This window comes from Tauraco erythrolophus, chromosome 15 (genome assembly GCF_009769465.1).
Source record: "Tauraco erythrolophus isolate bTauEry1 chromosome 15, bTauEry1.pri, whole genome shotgun sequence".
NCBI lineage: Eukaryota > Metazoa > Chordata > Aves > Musophagiformes > Musophagidae > Tauraco > Tauraco erythrolophus.
In genome coordinates this window covers 5,414,173-5,434,128 of record NC_141479.1, presented here as the reverse complement: position 1 = coordinate 5,434,128, position 19,956 = coordinate 5,414,173, and the positions used below count along the sequence as shown (strand labels likewise).

Here is a 19,956-nt window from a genome sequence, read left to right as displayed (position 1 = left end):
CCATTCTTGAATGAGTTAGTACTCTTTGCTGGAATTGTTTATTAAATTTGGCAGTAGGAATATGCAGTAGTAGAAGTCTAGGAGTTTTTTTTTTAGCAGAAGGGAGTAAATAAGAGAAAGGAGAGTTGTAGTGAAATCTGGAATGGTCCTCTCTCTGCCAGCCTCTCTCTTTTTCACCTTCAGAAATCCATTGTGTATTTGAGAACAGCATGAAGGGAAGAAATTATGTTTAAAAAGACTTGTCACTACTGTGCTACTTGATATTCACAAAGTACAGGCAGTGATCGCAGTAGAACTATGTAGACTTTTAGACCAGTTAGGAATATAAGTGTATGGGGAGAAAGAACAGACAAAAGTTTCCCTGAACAAATGTACACAGAAGACTTAAGAAATAGTTTTGTGCATTTTAGTTTTGTGCATTTTAGTTGAGTAGTACTGCTCTGCAAAATTACACCTGATCATTGCAAGGTGAGGGAAAAAGCTTACAAGAAATAAGGTCTGTATATCCAAGTAATACAAACGAAAACTAGAAATTGAGCATTAGCCTTTACAAGAGTTAGGATTGCTTTGTTAAAACAGCATTATTTGAAAAAGTAACAGTTCTTAAGTTTGCTCAACGAATATATTCTTAAGCAAAATGTTGATTTGCATTATGAAATTTGCCTTGGTTTGGCACAAAGCAAATGACTTAAATCTACTTTGTTCATAGCAGATGAGAGCTCTCTTCTATTTTTTAAATTATGCAAAGTCAGTTTAAGAATAAAATGTGAGTGAAAGAAAACGAATTAGTCCTTTCTTCAGCTGTAGTTCTCTAACCTTATGATAGTACTGTAAATTGTCCAAGTACTATGAAATGCAGATCCAGACAAACTCTTGTCTAAGTTTGTATGAGTTGAGGCAGAAGAGAATTTCTAACGCCACTTTTAGGACTTCAGTAGAATATATTCTTACAGAAGGAGACCAGGGTCTCCTGACTCACTGACCACTGGTGACTGGCAAAGTGATGAATCAAAACCAAACTGAGGAATAAGATGCATCAAACTTTCAGTCAGTGTGCCTCTGCTGCCTCCGGTTTATTTGGTTAGGCTGTATGTGCAGGACTTCTTAAGGAAATATGGATGATTCATTGCATTCTGCTGGTCTAAACAGTTCAGGAACCACTGAACTGAAATGTATCATTTAAAAAAACATCAAACTCGATATAAAAAAGAATTCCCATGTGGAAGAATTCGTCTCGCAGAGTGGTGATCTGCTCCAATGGTTAATTAGCCTTTCTTTTAAATTGTGCTGCCTGTTTCTGGTCTGAACTTGCCTAACCTTCTTTCAGACCCTGATTTTTGCTAATCGTTGTCCGCCAACTTAAATGTTAATGTTAGCTTTCTGTTTCCTATGTGGCTTATTCTAGAGGCTGTGAACAAAACAAAGCCTTCATACTAAACAAAACTAACTAAATTTGAATTGCTCGCTACGTTTGCATTTTTCGCTGTGAAGTTTTTTCTTTAAATAACTTTTGTTACAGGAAAAAACCCTCTTCTTTCACCAAACGCCAGTGTCTTTCTTGAACTTGTATGCCAAAATTCAACAATATTTCTGATAGTGTCTTATCATGAAGTTCAGGCAACAACTACAGTTCATAGATTTTCTAAGTGAGTTTTGTTTTCATTTGACCAATGATGTAGTTTATGCAAAATTATTCTCTGTTATAAATACAAAACAATGGCTGTACATGTATGGCACAGGATGCTCTGGCGAATGTATAAAAATGTTAGAAATTGCACTTTTTGCCACTGAATACTCTTGTACAAATATTGATACATACATTAAATTTATCTGCTTTTATACTTCCACAGTGCTTGTTGTGCTAATAAAATACCTGGAAAATAATTTACTTCTGTAAAAAATATCAAGAGTCAACAATTTTGTAATGGCCTACGAAGATGTTCAAATACTATGTAATGGGCATGACAGTTACAGTATGTGAAATTTAATGCTCTAGCTCCTTATTGATCTTCCTTGTAGCCGATTGCATGGCACAAGCATTTGCACTTAGCACCTGCTCTTTCTACATTAGCACTATCTTCAGCAGTGTTATCCAAGGGCACTTTGGAAATCACACTTGATGCTAAACTTCAGTAATAAGGATTTTTTTTTTTTCTCCAAGTATCCATTTTATTTTGACTTTACTTTTGACTGCTGTTTCTTCTGGGTGATGTTTAACACTTAAAATCCCCCACCCCCTTTTAAGTATCTTTGTTACTCATTGAATACTTCTACCATTACCTATCAAAAGATATATAGATCAGAAATCCTGCAAGGCTCAGTATTTTCTGGAAATTATGAAAAGCTGCAAGAAAATTAATTGCATCTGTGATCTTGCTGGTGGTTCTGGAAAACTGTATTAGTGTGACCTGTTCACGTGTGTGTTCGAAAGTCCTATGTTTGTCTACGTCTACAGAAGTTACAAGCCTGTCACAAGGGTTCTGAATATGCATCTCAAGCTGTGTCAGCCCTTGGTTTTCATTCTGGAGGTCCTTGATTCATTCTCTGGTTGGTCAGCGTGTTTGCTCTGGCTTTGCTACCCTAACTGGATGTTATACTCCAGTGAAGGTCATACAATTCCACATTGCAGATATGCAGTGGTTCCCAAAACGTTGTGGTGATTCTTAACAGTTCTTTCTGTTTCCTTGGGCTGTTCAAGGATAAACAGCACCATGTCAATACTATTTCCCATTCCTAAGCACAGTGTGCAGCTCCTAAAGCTCTACAGCTCTAGTGCCCTGCATTCTGGTGTTAGACTTCAGTAGAGGTGAGGCAGCATCAATAACTTGTTAATGCCATGAGAATATGAGAGGTCTACAGACAGCAATGCCAAATGTGTCCTTGTTTCAACATTAACCCTTGTTATAATCTGTGGTTTTATTTTATCTGGTTTTAATCTTTTTGAATCTTCTCTCTGTTAAAGGATTGGTGGTTAGTGTTTCACAACTGGTCAGAGCCGCTTGGTTTCTTGGGACTGGGTATGTAGTGGTGGTTTTGCTACATCATGCAGAATCAATTATTGACAACAGTCACTAAGGGTTCTGTCTGCTGATTCTTTGGAGGTGAGCTGGTTAAGAACTCCTTGATTAAGAAATCTAGTTTCTCAGCAACTGTTGGCTGTTTTTCAGTGAAACTATGCAAACAGTGGCATGCAGAAATGGCCCGGTGTCCATATCTGTTCCTTGCGATTCACAAACATGTTGATCTAAAAGTATCCACTGTTTTAAACGTTTTCTTAGGTAGATGTATGCTCTTGTGTCTATATGCGTAAGAAGAAAACTAAAGAACTGATCTGATTGAAACTTCATCATTATTTTCAAGCTAATTTTGAGTGTTCTTGCTTTTTACCTAATCCAGCTGGTCAATTTACCAACTGGTTCCTGCCGGAAGAGGATGCACAAATGACAGAGGGAACAAGAAATGGATGATGGTGTCAAGATGCTTGCAGTGATGGTAGAAGTTTATTGACAGGTGTACTGAGGAGGCTTAGGGGCATTTTGTCAGCAAAAAGCAGCTGTGTTTGAACAATTTATCACTTCAGATTTTTATTATGATTACTTAAAGTGCTAATCCATGTGTGACAAATCTACACTCAGCTGGGTAAGAAAATTGCCAGTTCAGTTCCATTAACAGCCACTGGCTAAGGGAACAATGTTCCTGTAGGTTAAAACAACAATTAAGGGGCCTTTAACACGTCAAGGTGGGGAGAGAGGGGATGCTGGTAGCAAAGACATTTTTCACACATTGCTAAGCTGCTTCAACGCATAAATTAACTCTTAGTTCGGTTACATCAGTTAAGTATGTTGTGCATATGCATGACTGGTCTGCATGTGTGTGAACCAAAATCTGGGCCCGTTGATTTATGAGTAAGAGAGGCTGAAATTAGAAAGCAAAGCCAAACAGTACCTGTGCAGGAGAGAATATCAAACAGTCTTGTAGACAGCTACTCAGTAGCAAATACTGGTGATGAACCTGAGGTCTTTTCGTTATAGAAGATTCTTCCTTATGTAATTTTTTTCATGACCAGATCACTTGAAGTAGCATCCTGCTACTTCTGTAACTGGACTGGTTTGATCAGTGGGAGAGCAAGAGGCACAATGGATATATTAAATAACCAACATACTTCATTGAGGTATAGTTAGGAAGTGGGTTTATGGGCTATTAAATATTGTTAGAGAGTCATAGATAATTTTGATATGAATTTATATAGAAAAATAATAACACAAGGTTTTGTCCTTAATATGAAAATGTTTTTGGCATATAGTATTGGGGGGAGGGGGCTGTAGTATGCAAAGTGTGGTACGGTGTGGTAGTATGTCTGGTTTTGACAGCCTACATTATAAAAAGAGTGTAGCACAGGCAAGGCTTTTGGGAAGACTTGAGTGTAATGAAGAGTAACCTGGAAATACAACTTTTTCATGTGCGTAAATGGTGCTGTAAAATTGGCCAACCCCTTAAGATCTTTTAATGAGTGGAGTTTACAGAAATAAGTTGAAGAAAAAAATTTCCGAAATCCAATATATGTGATAATGGAGAAATAAAAGCTGTAATAGTGCATTTAGAATGTATTTTTTTATTACTCTAGGTTCATTTCTGACATAACTAGTTTTAGTGAGTCACTTGAATGGTTTTGGTTGCTATGAAGTTTTAATAGCTAACACTTGGAAAGCCTTGTAGTTTAAACAAACGTCAACTTCAAAATCATGTTCCTGCCTTAAGAAACTATCCCAAATTTAGTGTGGGGTTGTTTTAAAATTTTTTACTTTTTAAAAGCGTGAAAGAATGTAAAGCTGTGGAAGTTACTGTAAAGTGGTGGCTTTTTTCTAGATGGGGTCTTAGTGTTGCATCACAAAATTTTTACTATATGAAGTATTTAGTCTTCATCCTTCATAAAACCATTGAGCTCTCACTTCAGAGTACTAGCCCTTTTTTTCATGCATGACTTGAAAGAAATACATGTTTTATTATAATTGATTAAAAAAAAAAAAAGGATGAAAGAGAAACACAGGCCCTAATGTAGGTACTTATGTGGGGAAAAAGCTAATAGAAAGGAGGCATTTTTGGAAGACCAAAGGTTTTAATCTGAACTTGCGATTCAGATCTTTTTCATGACTATGTGTTCTCCCAGTGCCTTGCTAAACCTGAAAACCTTTTGGAAAACCAAAGGCTATTGGGATAAACTATTGTCGATAGAGATGATAATTTCCTGTGCTTTGAGTAGAGGCCCTTTTTTTAGGACCTGCCCCTGAAATTTCTGCAAACACATTGGATTGCATTGAAAACAAAAAAACTTTAAGTATCTGTGTTTTACTAGTTCTGATTCTGAGTCAGTGTTATCAAAAGTATGAAAACTGCAGCAGGCAGTTAGCAAAACTTTTTAGTACAAAAATTTTGACCAAAGTTTTAAGAAGTTCTAACCAAAGATGTTAAGGCAGAAGGGCTTTTGTAGGCTGCGAGCGGAGAAAATGTTTCAAAGCTACCAGGCCTTCCTTTAATAATTAATAAATAAATCATTGACCCAATGAAATTAAGGCAACTTAAATGGGACTGTAGATCACTGTAACATGAGTCAGGAGGTGAATCAGAAAATTCAATTATTTTGCGGGGAAGAATGTATATGAGTATGAAGAATTGTTTTGCTGGTTGTGCTGTTTTCTCTGCATCAAGCAAGCACCAGCTGAAAGGTAGATCGAAGAGTCCAGCCAGTTGTTGGCCATCTGAAGAGCATTAAAAATGGTTGTTTCCTAGTGTGATGTGTATACAAAATATTTGTATAAAATTGGAAGTTAAATGCAAGAGCGAGATATTCAGTTTTTGTTTGAATTGTCGTCTTTCACGTGTCTTTTCTATAGCACGATTTATCTTTTCCTTCATTCTGTAGAACGTTGATTGTAAGGTGAAAGTAAGTAATCAGTGGCTAAAAAAATATTGCCTGCATCCCCTCAGAGATCACGAACTTGCCTGTTAGAAGTTTCAAAATACCATCTTTTCTGGAAAAAAATCTTTTTTAAGGAGTAATGAGGTTTGCTTTTCCAGAATAGTGAGTAACAGTCATGGGTTTTGGCAGTCTACTAGTTTGAATAAAGTATATATTTTAACTGCTTCTCAGAGAGAGTTCTTGTTCTAGAACTAAAAACTAACATCCTTACGTGTTTCATAGCCACTGTTGTACCTCTCCATGTCTTGAACTTGTGTGACTGACTCTTTATGTCTGTATGGGAAACTGCTCTAGGTCCCGAGAGATTACTTGGTGTAGTGAAGGTGACGTTTTCCCTGAATTCAGGAATTTGCAGGGAAGCTAACAGGGTTATCTTTTTAGATGTGAATATTATTTGCATTGACTTAAGTCTTCTTGTGTGAACAAATGCAATTTCTCTAATAAATTTTTCACTGTGTTTTATGTGAAATAGTGGGGGGAGAAAAAAAAAACTTTTGCTTTTTAATGTTTTCAGTGTTTTTAGATGTTAGAAATTGTTGTGACATTGCAGCCTTAAATTTGTTGTCAGAACTAATTAAATAGTATTTCAAAACCTAAGTTTATTTAAATCATATTATAATACATTGTTTCTGCCAAGACAAGCCAAGTTTTGTAAATTGGAAAATGACAATTATCTTCTGACTTGTTTAATGATGAAACTAAGTGGGAATTCTGTGTTTGAAACACCGAGGCTTTCACAAGCCTTTATAGCCTAGATATTGAACTTTTGTCTTACAATTAAGAGAGAAATTAAACCTTTAGAGAATGATATTGACACCCTACAGGAAAATATGGCAGCTGCAAAAATTTTTACACTGTCATGCTTCTTGGCCAGAAAATGTCATTAAGTCCCATCTTTCCCTGATACCACTTAATTTGCAAATAACAAACTCTGTGTGTGTAACGTAACTGCATTTTGGCCTATGACTTTGATGTGTATTACCTGTGTTTCTGTTACTTCTGCTCCGTACCATACAACACATTGCTTCTATTGCCATGAAGAAACTTAGGAGGGGAGAAAAATATTATATTGAGAGATTCAAATTATTACTATTACACTTGCTGAATTTTACAACCATTTCATTAATTAACCTGTTTATTACTGATAAATGAGCAGAAATTGTTAATGCCTGCAGGAATATATACTAGATCAGATGTAATAAATCCATTAACACTCACAGCAGCTACAAAATAAGGTCTTTGCAGAGATTTTCTGCTTTCTGAAGGCCCAAATATAACACTTAACAATAAGCAATGCACAGTGCACGATGACACAGGGATGGTGCACATAAGATTCTTTCGTGTATTGGCATCACTGATGTATATTTAAAAATCACATTGTTTTTTAAAGCGTAAGAAACATAATACTGGTACCTGAATAAACTGTTACTGATAATAATTTTTAAAATGTTAAAAACAGATTTAGAAAAATGCTTTTTAAGATGCCTGATACCTCCAAGTAAAGGCAATTTTTTTTGTTTGTTTGTTTTTTAAAGGTTTACGTGTTGGATCAGCCTTATAAGCAATGCTCATGTAACAGTGCTTAGACTTACACATCAGCCAGCTGGTATAGCCAGATCTTCTTTTTTTTTTTTTTTCTTTTTTTACTTTTTGGAGGTATTTGTGAGTAGCTTGATGTTTTTGACATCCGTGTGACAGCTTCTTGCATAAGAGATGAGCAGCGTGTTATACCACCCACCCAGCTGTGTGTATTAGTCTGTACATCAAGCTGAAGAGCGGCACTTAGCCAGATCTGACAATCAAATGTGAACTAGTACTACCTATACACAAGAGTGCATTTTAATGTTGTGTGCTTTTTGCCAAGAGGCTGCTACTTGACAGGGAAATTGTCAGAATCTCTCTTCTTCCCACTTCTTTTTTTTTTTTTCCCACAGATGTGAGTCTATGTTGAAATACTTTTTTTTTTTTTTTTCCTGCAGTCTAATATGGTTTATTTTACAGATAACAAAGCCAATCTAATGTTTTTGGTGTTTTCATATAATAGAATTGTAGCAGGCATTTTGTAATAGAGAAGTGTTTTTGTTTTAGAATATGCAGCAAATTAGCATGTCATTTTTGCCAACTTAATCTGAAGTTATATTATGCTGGGTTTTATCAGGGATTTCATGTCAACATACCAACAAGCTGTCTGCAAAGAAAACTGGGGATCTAGAGAAATTACTTTGCCAGCGTTTTCAGTGCTGTGCTTCTCAGTCTAGTTGAGAATTGGTGATAAGCAGATTGTGAGTGTGGAGATGAGTAAGTGAGAACTACCTGCTCTTATTGTAGTTTGGCTGACCAGTTAGCTATAAACCTTATGATCTTCTACACTTCCTCATGATTTTAAGCCTCTGTCATCTTCCTTGATGCTTGAATTTGAATAAATGGAATTCACTGTCACAGAATAAAATACACAGTAATACTCGTCATATTTCACCTTTCCATGTTTATGTGTTTGCCATAAGCCAGGAGTTCTTATTATATGTAATGTTTTCTTCTTCCTTTTCTAAATAGTATTGCCAGGGAAGATCTGTTTTGACCTGTATATGCAACCCAAAAAGATTATGAAAGGGGTAATTTAGAAGAAAAAAAATATATTTTTTTCTTTTTAACAATGAATTCTCTTGTCTACGGGATAATCATTTTACAGTGATGTTTAGGTGATGAAATATGTAGTTGTTCCCATGTAGCTTGGTTTTATAAAAGTGTTAATGAACCCTTTTTTCAACTTATTTTGTTTTCCTTTGTATTAAACCCACATTCTTTTGAAAATTGTATTCCATTTCCATCTAGTCTTGCTTTTACAACATAAAAGTATTGAGCAAGCTGCAACTTCAGTTATTTCTTGTAGTTGTGGTTATGTAGTTGAAAACATTGCAATAAGAATGAGAATCCTGTTATCTGAAATATTCAAGCATTATGGCAGAATGTAGATTGAATGGCAGCATTGAATGTAGATTGTGAATCTTTGAGTGGCATTTTTGTTAGTAAATATTTGTTAATGATCAAATTTTGTAGAGAAACTATCCCTGCAAGCTAAAAGAAAGAAGAAATAAAGGAAACAGTGTATTAATATTCTAGGCCAATACTTCCACTGTAACAATTTTTGCACTTACATCATGTTGAGTTAGTGTTGAGTTAGACTGTGGGTAGATAAATATGGATGGACCTGTCATGGATTGGTATTGTTTGATTCCAAAAATCTAATGGCATGTTTTAAACTGCTCTTGCACTTTGCAAATCTTTAGCTGCACATTTAGTTGTATAATGCATATAAAAATTTTATTTTCATTAATAAAAAACCTGGAAAATGCAGTTTGCGGAAAATCAAGTTTTTCTCTTAGTGATTTCTTAGTGGTTATATTGAGTAAACCTTGGTGGAGACACTCTCAGTCTAAAACAGAAGTAAAAAGCGTGTTAAGAGAACAAGGGATACAGAGGAAAACCTGCTCTTAACGGTCAGCTGGTTCTTAGCATGCTTCCGACACCAAATCTGATTTGTGGCTGTCTGCTGGGATGGCAGGTCTTCAGGATGGCATTTTAAATATTGCCAGGTTGTTAGGGGCTTTGGTGTGCAGTAGATGATGTTGATTTTTTTTCCTTCATTCATTCATTTCAGGAAATAGTTTAGAGTATGCCCAACATTGAGGCTCATTGTTTTAATATGAGCTTTGTACCCATTGTATCCACAAATTGAAGTAGAAAATAAAATGAAAAATAAACATGAAATTAATGTCAAGGTACAGACTAGGCATAGTTCCGAAGAACATTAGACCAAGATGGATTTTCATCAGTATAATAAAGACTAATTATCTAAAAAAGAATTCAGGAGGAAAAATACATCTTCTGAAACTACCTAACCTGAGTTTAGTAAGTGGAAAAGCTCCACTGAATTTTTTTTTAATTATTTTTTTAATCCATTTTGCGTTATTTAATTTCCAGAATTGAAGGTAGTAAGAGAAATAATTGTACATGTTTGTCTCTTTTTAATACAACTAGTTTTATACTTGGCTGTTTTTATCTTGATTCTAAGTCTAATTTTCTGTTTCAATTTTACCCCTCCAAAACAGAAAAAAAAACTTCTTGAAGAACTTGGAGAGAAGAGACTTCCATATGTGACACCAGCCGATGCTGATTTCCATCGATTGGTAATGCATTCCTTTTAACTGTATTTGTTTTAAACTAAAATGTCTGCTTGCACTGGATAACAAATAAATCTTTCTTCAAAGAGACACTGTGAAATCTGATACGAAAATATGTATCTTGATGGCTGATAGAATAATGTACATTCAGGTGGTGCAAAATAGGGCCTCTAAAATTGGGATATTCAAGAATGAAAACTTTGTGAACTTAATTTATTTTTATTTTTAGGATTTTGCCCTGAGTATTAGTACATGAGTACCAGGTTATACAGTAACAATGAATCACTGTTTATTATGCTTTGTTAAAATAAAATACATGTCACTATTCTTTCAAGGGTTTTTAGTTTTTGCTTTTTTTTGAGTTGTGAAAAGAACTGTTCTTTATGGGTCATATATACATAAACTAAGATTTATTGTGTGTAGTCATTATTTTTAAAATTGTCTTTCTTTTGTATTCCCCTTTTTAGTAGAAACAAATGATTCTGTAAAGCCACCTCTTCAGTGTTGTAGGATAACAATGTGTTATGATGCAAAAGTTTAACTGTTTTCATGCAGTAGAAAATGTGCGTACTGACTTACTGCCTGGTTGGTGTTTTTCAAAGACACCTTTTTGGGATTTTAAAATTAATTTCCTGAAAGGCAGGTTCAAATCTGACTTGGAAGTAGCCAGCACTAGTAGAGCGGTTTTGAGTTGTACCAGAAGGAGCCCACAGATGGATCGTAGGTCAGTGCGATGCTTTTGTGGTGGTGGCTTTTATTTGGTTTTTAAAAGCCCTTTGAACATAAGCTGTTATGTTAGTAAAAGTTTTGATAGACCAGATTTCAGTTTACCTTTTTTTTTTTCTTTTTTTTTCCCCTACAACACTATCAGTATCTACCTTTTCCCCAGACTAATGACTAACTTCTGGACAAAAGGAGATAGATGTAGTGAGTTGTTCAGAGCTTCACACATACTAATTGACATCTGCTAGGCTCACGTTACAGCCTTTACCTTACTAAGGGCACTAGTTTGGATCTGTTTCTTTTATTTATCTATTCATTTTCATGAAATACATAGCGACTTAGTCTATTTAAGAACTTATTCTCTAGCCTTTATCCAGTTTGTCAAGCAATCTCAGCAGCAGTTGAAGCAGATTGACAGGCAACCAGTAAAAGGTGTGATTATGTGATACTTTTTTAGAAAACCAGATTAACAAAATAAAATTATCCAAGCCTTCCTAGAGTGGGAAGCAGTATTTTGCTTATTAGCAGTGTTAGACCTTGCTGGGAGTTGGTGCCTCCCCACGTGGCTGGATTCTCAACTCCAGCTGATACAAGAGCTGGTGTGGTCAGAAGAGGATATGAGGAAAAAGGATATTACAGGTGGGGACATGAGAAGGAAAAGAAATTTGGAAATTCTCTTTTATCTAAATGGGAACTGTTATATAAAATAGGATAGCTAACTGGTGTGCATTGCGGAATGTGAAAATAGAAAGGACCAGTATGTCAAGGACTGTTTTGAAGACAGAAGTGCAGTGCAGCAGAATGTTATCCTTTTTTAAAATTTACATTTTCATTTTGTTATTTTTGCCCTAAAAATTGCTGTTATATAAAACTATTTCAGTTTATCATGTAGCCCTCTAGAATTCTGTACATCAGAATGAGACAGAATAGTCTTTGAAGCCATTGTAAGAAGAGGAGTCACTTTGTTACTGCCTGATATTCTATTGTTTATATAATTAAAAGTATCATTATTTTGGGTTTTTATTATTTTTTTCTCCTTTAGTGGAAGACCAAATATTCCAAGCTGATTTTCAGAAAATCTGATACAGTACCTGAAGAGCTCCATCAACTGGTACAAGAAGGCTTTCTGACCTTGCGAAAACACGAATGTTTCTTTCAAGATCTTGTAAGGATCAAAGGAAAAGATTTTGTTACCCCAGTGTCTCGTATATTAATTGGAAACCCAGGATGCACTTACAAGTACTTGAACACAAGATTATTTACAGTTCCTTGGCCTATTGAAGGTTATGATATAAAATATTGCAGTCCTGAAATACATGATGCTTGTAAAGCATTAATCAGACTTAATGACTACTTGCATGTAGAAGCAGTCAAGGCATTACAAGGACAAAATTTGTCTGAGACCGAAGAAATTAAAGATACTACTGTAATAGATAGGGAGCCAAATTTTGCTACTTCTCTTATGGAGAAAGGGTCTGTTCCAAAAGATCAAAGCAGTAGTTGTGTACCAGAGGATGACTACATAAGCCTGAAGAACAGAACATCTTATAACTTGACTTTATTAAATTATATGGATCCACTACAAATGCTCTACTTGAAACAAGAACCTTATTTTGGAATGGGGAACATGGCAGTGAGCTGGCACCATGACGAGAATCTGGTTGAAAGGTCAACGGTTGCTGTGTACAGTTATAGCTGTGAAGGTGAGTGATGGGAGGTATGAGTTGACTAGCAATATAAATGTCTTAAATCCCTAAAGCTCTTTTATGTTTCCTTGTGTGTATGTACATAAACACACCTGCGTGCTAGTCTAGATTTGTCGTGTGCTTCTGAAGACATTGTGGTACTTTTTGTATTTAAGCCCTATCTTTATTTCTACTGAAACCTGTACAAAATATACCTGTGTTTACTGCAGCTGGCTTATCAGTTGTTCTCTAAGTAGGTTTAAAAATTGGTATGATTAACTTCCTGACTAAGAGCCAAGAAATCAAAATCTGTCAAACAACTATTTCAGGGTAACGCATGTGCGTCTTCTCTATCCTGTAAAATGTTTCACTGTAGTTGGGATCACCGCCTTTATTGTGTCATTTATTCTATGCAGACTAACTTCTGCTTTATGCTGATTTTACTCCTCTTCTTTCACTGGAAAGATCATTTTAGGTGGCCTTTGTATAAAAGGACTACTGTATTTACTTCGAAGTATATACGTTTTGTCTAGGCATGCTGTAGTTGTAATGCATGTTTTGTGGAGAACTTGCCAACGTTTCTGTAGTTGGGAAAATTGAAGTTTTCTATTAAAAGACCTGTTGTCTGACAGGCTTTGCAGGCTTTTCGTTACTTAAAAACCATTTAAAAGCAGTATTGAGGGGACGAAAGTATAGTTGAACAGTCATTAAGCATTTAATTTTAGTTAAAAGATTTAGTTTAGAATTTTGTTTATTTTTTCCTAACAATTTTTGAACAAAGCCTTGGATTCTTTTTAATGACTTATAGTTTTTCAAACATAAGATTAGAATTTAGATGCTTGATTTGAATTTGCAAATGCTCTGCTGTGTTTCATAATTCACAGCCGATTTTTGGTCCTTCCAAAAATCCTTTGATGTTTGCTTCAAAAAATGGGAACAATTCACATTGACTTTGGTAGGATTTGGCGGAAGAAAGCTACTATGTTTATTCACAACTCATCTCTTGATTTTGTTTCTTTGAGTTCAGGAAGTTAGGTAAAAATTATCCTGTTTTAAAGCCACTGCAAATTCTATGCAAGATTTGATTGTCAAGGGTAGAAAGAAATATTTGATACATTTAGACCAAAAATTATTTTGATATCTATAAGTAATTAATGGTTTTGCCACATACAAGATTTTTTCATAAATATATTTAGAAGTTTATAAATTTTTCCTGAAGTATTTAAAAATAGACATGAAAACTTAATAAAGAGATTTCCAGTGAATTAATTGATCGTTCTGCCATTTACATAAAATTTTAAAAATTACTACTTTAAATTTTTGTATTTTTGCAATGATTCCAAAAGTTTTTGATCAAACTGAAATTCAATTATATTTGTGGCCACCTCTATTCTTTTTTTTTATGTTTTCTATAATGATTTTGTGAGAGCCTTTATACACTACAGTGTATAGTGGGAGAGGGGAGTATCTTGGCAGGAGATGATGATATTAAAACCTCAGTGTAGCTGGAGATAGTGTAAAAGATGGTTTTTTGGGAAGAAAATTATTTATGAATTAGGATCTAAATCTGAACAAGATTGAATTCCATTTGATAGCTCTTGAGCTCAAGTTGGTTTCATGAACTTTGGAGGGGGTTTTACGGTGCTAGCATGGCTCCTGAGCATCATGAGGAAATGTCCTGTAGTATACCTTTATGTGAAAACAGTTCACTCAAATCTGTCTGTTCAGGTTGTGGTTGTCATTGTACGTCCCTAAAGTATTTCTAGTTGTCACTGTATTTATAGTTGGCCTACTTATTCATAAATTGGAAGAAAGAGAACCTGCTTATAATTAATATGGCATTGTAATTAAAGTGACAGTAAAAACTTGTGTGTGTTGAAGTTTTCTACCTAGCTTATCCAAGAGGAGTAATTGGTCTACTTGATTTTAGAGAAATAAATGATTGCCTTTTTGCTCTTCTGATTTTCTGTTTATAGCTTTCAAATACTGGTGGTTATAAACTGGTAAGTTCCACATCCAGTTCTGTATCACTTGAATGCAGTGGTGGTTTCAGCAGTTCACAAGACTGTCAATATTTACTATATCTCTTACCAAGCTCTCCATAGATGCAAAGCATGAAGAAGCTCCACATTTTTTGAAGATTATTGTTTAATCTTTGTAGAATTGTGTCTTGACTCTTCTTCCCATTTTCCATAAATACATTTGCTTTTTACAGCAATATCTTTTATTCGTACTTATTCCATGAATTAATTTAGTATTGAATTAGCATTGAATTCCCACTGTAGTGTATAAAGGCTATCACAAAATCATTATAGAACATATAAAAAAAAGAATAGAGTTGGCCACAAATTTTTTTGATGGAACAGTTTTTCCTTAGATGATGTCGATTAATCATTTTCTGGGAGAAAACATTATTTCTGTGGGAAATTCAAACATAAATTAAGCATGTTGATTTTTGTTGAAAGTAGCTTGATTGTCTTTTCTGCTAGATCTTGCACGTGTTTTTTGTCAGCTCTCTATTCCTCAGATTCTCACTGGTGACTGTGCTACTCCAAACACTGAGGATCTGTGGCAGCCCCTTAGCATGGGAAGCTAGGGCTTCCAGAGCTCCATGGCTAGCACCAATCTATCCTGCCACAAATGCAGAATCCCCAGGTTTTCGGCTTATGAACAGCAGGAGCCCTGGGAGTCAAGCAATCTTACTGAATTATGGTTTGTCAGAATGCTTAGAGATGCAAAACTCAGGTTATATGGTTTTCTTTTTACTTTGATTTGCATTATTTTATCATTATTTGTTTGGTACATGCTTATTTGTTTAAATAGTACTAAAACGGATACTACTGTAATTAAAACAACTTTATTTTCTTGTTCACTTGTTCAGTGTTTGATGCTATAATGAAAATTTAATGTTTGAAAATTTTATCAGTATTAATTGAAGTAGAGCAGTTTTTAATATGCCAGAAAAGAAATTTGAGAACCAACATGAAGATACTGCCACAAACTGACTTTCTAATTAGTATCACTATTTGTTTTCTTGTTTCCAGTGTCAAACTGTTTCAAAGCAACTTCAAATGAGGTGCATTTCTAACAACAAAATAAGACCAACGTTTTGCTTAATGCTCATCTAAATAGAATTTGCTTTTATTTACATTAAAATAAAATGCATTACATTACACTAGGTTAAAAGGTTATCAAGTGATAAGAATTGGACCTCACAAAAATTTGGGAAATTTCCTTTTAATGTGTATAGTACATGAAAGTGCATGAGTAGTAGTCATGGTGCATATGCAGAACTGAATACATTACAGAACGTGTGGTCAATTATACTGTCACTGTTCAGAATTAATTTACTTTTCAGGATTTACCATGAAACAGAAATTCCAAATTTTGACCAATTTAGGATTTTTAATAACACATTAACTTAAAAATAACCTATCACATGAGAGTGTTAAGGTAAAAACTTGTTCAGGATTTTAATATAGTAAGCTAATAACCCATTTTTATTTCCTGCTCTATTTATAAAAGTGAATTGCAATCCAAATACTGGTGGAATAAGGGCATTTTCAAAATTGGATTTTATCCATGAAAATTTCTTAATGAACAGTTTTCCCTCAGGTCTTTGTAAGTTTTGTAGGAAGTTTTATTGCATAGCAGAGCACTAGTTGATTCTAAAGGTGTTCTCTGAAGTAGAGGCCTGTTTCAGTTACCAACTTAAAGGAGATGGAAAATCGTGTAGTGTGCATCTTTCTCCTACCTGGACTTCCCACAAACTATGTTTGAGGTTAGATAAGGAGTTTTCTCTAGATTGTTTACAGTGTCTTGTTTTTCTTCTTGCTGTAAGACCTACTTGGTGTATAAATCTCTTGAAGTACTAAACAACTGACTGTTCACTGACCAGGTAATGTTGAAAAGTGTAACAAACTTTCAGTTAGTTACAGTAAGGACTGGTTTTGAAAGAGCCTTTCTGCTTGTTTCTTTTGTGAAATGCTGTTTGTATTTTTTCACATTGTGATGTTAGAAGCAGCACCCTTGCGTTATACCTCATGACTACTATTTCATTTCTACAGTAATGTAATTGCAAATAAAAATCATTGAGATTCACTTCAGACGTATGTTTTCTCACTAGGTTAGAAAAAAATAATCCTGAAACTACAAAAGTTGTTCAGAATTGAAGTCAATCTAAATTTGTAGTTGACCAATAATCCTGTTTATGTACTGCCTAATGGATAAAAGTCATGGAGTAGACATTTGTACAGGATGAAAACAATTATTAAATGGTTTCTAATATCAGTAATGTAGTAGAAATACTGTTTGTTGAAAGAATGAAAATGGTATGTAGAAAAATAGTTATTACATCTTAAGAAATTAATATGTGAGTGAAATGGTCACATCTATAACTTGTAGATTCTGGCCAGTTGGAATTATTTTCCAAGAGAATCACAGGTTTTTAATGATCCAATTACTCTTACAGTAATAGATTTGATTCCTTGTTTTGTAAAAAGAAATCATCATTTGAATTAAAACTGTTGTGATGTTTGGTTTTTTTTGTTGGTTTGTTTGTTTTTTAACCATGCTCTCACTGATTTGATCAAGCAAAGTCTCTCCTTCAAGAATGAAAGGATGACAGAATATTCTTTGGTTTTATTTTAGTGCTTTTGTTCTTGACATATTTGGACGCGATATTCCAAATATGGATTGATAAGCACAATGTTGGCAAATCTTCTGATTTTTGTTTTTGTGAATGTCAGTTGCAAGCAAAATTTAAAATATTAGTATGGTTTAATTAACCTCTTACGCTATGTCTTTTCAGTAATGAGACAGAAGAAATAACTCTGGGTAGACACTCATTTTTTTTCCCACCAGCTGCTGAAATGCAAAGCATGCTCTACTTTTTTCACTTTTTGCTTACAACATATATAAATTGCTATGGAAGACAGTAATAATGTATGTATTTCATTAATTGCTGAACACATCCTCAAATTCTTTTAAATTCTGGGAAAAAAAAACAATATTAAAAAAAAAAAATTTTATATATAAGAGTGGTTAGTTTGATTTAATGACAAAGTAAATGTTTACAGTCCTGCTTGTCTTTAGCAATGTGTTGACAGTGATTCTGTTGTCTAAGAAATCATGTTTGACTTAAGATTACATTTAGGATATAGTTTGGTGTGACAATTTGACTTGAATAGAGAACATTTAGGTTTCAGAGTGTTTAAAAAAACCTCTCAAACTCTTCTTGAAGATTTTAATGCCAAATAGCAAAGAAACTTTCAAGTCTACTTTTACTTTCTGTGCTGTAGAACAATAACCAAACTAGATCCAGGAAAAGAAGTTTCATGTTGTTTTAAACCTAACCATGACCCAGACCTGATGAGACTGGGTCTTAAAAGTGGAACATCTCTGAAATTTGAGCTATCTAGTTAGAAGCATAATGTTGTGGCCAATTTTCTGCAGCTACATTCTCTCTTTCATGTTTCTACCTTAATTAGAGGTTTGATAAGGTATTGTTGTTATGTTGTGGTAAGCTTGTTGCCTGGTTGTACCATTTCATTTAGGATGCAAGCGTAAAGATTTCTTGCAGACCAAATTCTATAAATCTTTAGTGAACAGAATTCAAATTTGCAGATAGTTTTATTATATTTCCATTAAATACTGCTACATTTGACAATTTCTATATGGTCTACTCCAAAATAAATACAGTTTCTTAAGGTGCTGTCTATGTGTAAGATCCACATGATTTACTCTCAAATATCTATGGTTCAGATGTATTCAAATATTTTCACTTAAATAGGGACTGCAATTATATCAATGAATATACAGCACGGAGTCATGCTTGAGGTGTGACATACAGAACTTAAAAGCTGCTTTTTGTGTAAGAGTTTGTCAGTGCTACCTAGAGATATACCACAAATGTTAAGATGTCTTTTTTTCTTGCTCTCACTTTCAGAATAGCTTGCATTTCAAAGCTAATAGCAGCTTGCTTCCATTTGTTACCAAAATAACATGGTAGGAGCAATCGGTTTCAATTGCTGCTGATAATTATAAGGTGCAATAATTGAGAATATAGAGAGAAGGAGACTGTGAGCTACATTTGAACTCTGTACTTAAGCAGTAAAAAATTTATCAAACTGCAAAAAATAAGTCATTTTAACGAGCACATTCCAAAGGTGCTGGATTTATGAGGAGACCCCAGGAAACTTTGATTGAAATTGCTGTCTCTGATTGTAGTTCTATATTTTATTGGTGCCATATTGTGAACAGTGCTGCTGCCAAAGTGAATGGGAAAGCAGCATAACAGAGAGAGCTAACCCTGAAAGGTTACCTCTTTTTATAATATCCATGATGTATTGCATTAAAAATGCCTTGAAAGCCATCCTATTTGCAGTTTTCAGAAAACATTTTTCTTAAATTAAGTTACGATTTATCTGAACAGGGCAGAAAATATGAAAGCCCCTTGAAGACTTTAGTATTGATTTTTCCGAGTATTTGCTAGCTCTTGTTTTCTCATTTGTGTGCTCCTTGATAGAAAGGCCTAGAGCTGCTCCTGAGCCAAAGCTTCAGCTGGATGAGACCTGCAGCAGTGGAGGGAGGGAATATGGGGACTGAATTTATGGTAGGAATTTTAACTAAGAGCTTTAGATTGGCTGTTTGAAAGGTTTTGGCTCTCTGAGCCCTGAATTTAGGCAATGCTTAATTGACATAGAAAATTAAGATAACTTACTAATTTTAAAGGCTACTCCCAACTAAACAAACATTGCAGTAACCATGTGAGATGAATGACTTGAGTATTTTGAAAGTGTGAGTTGAAGGTCACTTTTTTATGCGTGCATACTATAATAAGAGTTATAAATCTTTATTTTAATGTTTTTATCCTAGAATTAAATGAAGACAAGATTTTTAAAAATTATTACATGAAAACACATTTGAAATGGACAGGGAAAGGGATACACACAGTTCCTGACTTATAAGCAATAATGAGGCATGCTACACAGTTGATGATTTCTAACTGTTCACTGCTGTTCTGTGCCAACTGCTTATTAAAACTTCATCCTCCCTCTGTCAAACTGCTCTGTTACTTTAGCCATAAAACTGTTACACCATAGCTCCCAAATACCTTGTTATAAATGCTGACTATATCTTTCAATTTATACTGCAGTGAAGTAAGCTTCTGAAAATAGTTCGGAGGGATTAAGCTTTAAATACTATTTCTATGCAATGGATTTTTTGCCCAAGCTCAACACATTCATGTTGCTTAATGATAAGAAAAATGTCATGACAAATGTACTGAAGCTTCATTGACTCTTGCACATGTTATCTAGCATGTTTGACTAATAATTTTGAGAAAAGAATGACAAATATGATTCCAAGATTCACTCAACTTTGTTGGTCT

The 19,956-nt window shown here is 34.5% G+C and overlaps 1 protein-coding gene across 1 annotated transcript in view; it reads left to right on the top strand.

Moving 5' to 3' along the window:
- The window catches only part of FTO (FTO alpha-ketoglutarate dependent dioxygenase), a 214,038-nt gene that overhangs the window by 2,529 nt on the left and 191,553 nt on the right, over positions 1-19,956 (top strand). The window contains exons 3-4 of the mRNA XM_009986642.2: positions 10,087-10,164; positions 11,924-12,584. Of these exons, the coding sequence (XP_009984944.2) occupies positions 10,087-10,164; positions 11,924-12,584 (739 nt within the window). The remainder of the gene's footprint in view (positions 1-10,086; positions 10,165-11,923; positions 12,585-19,956) is intronic.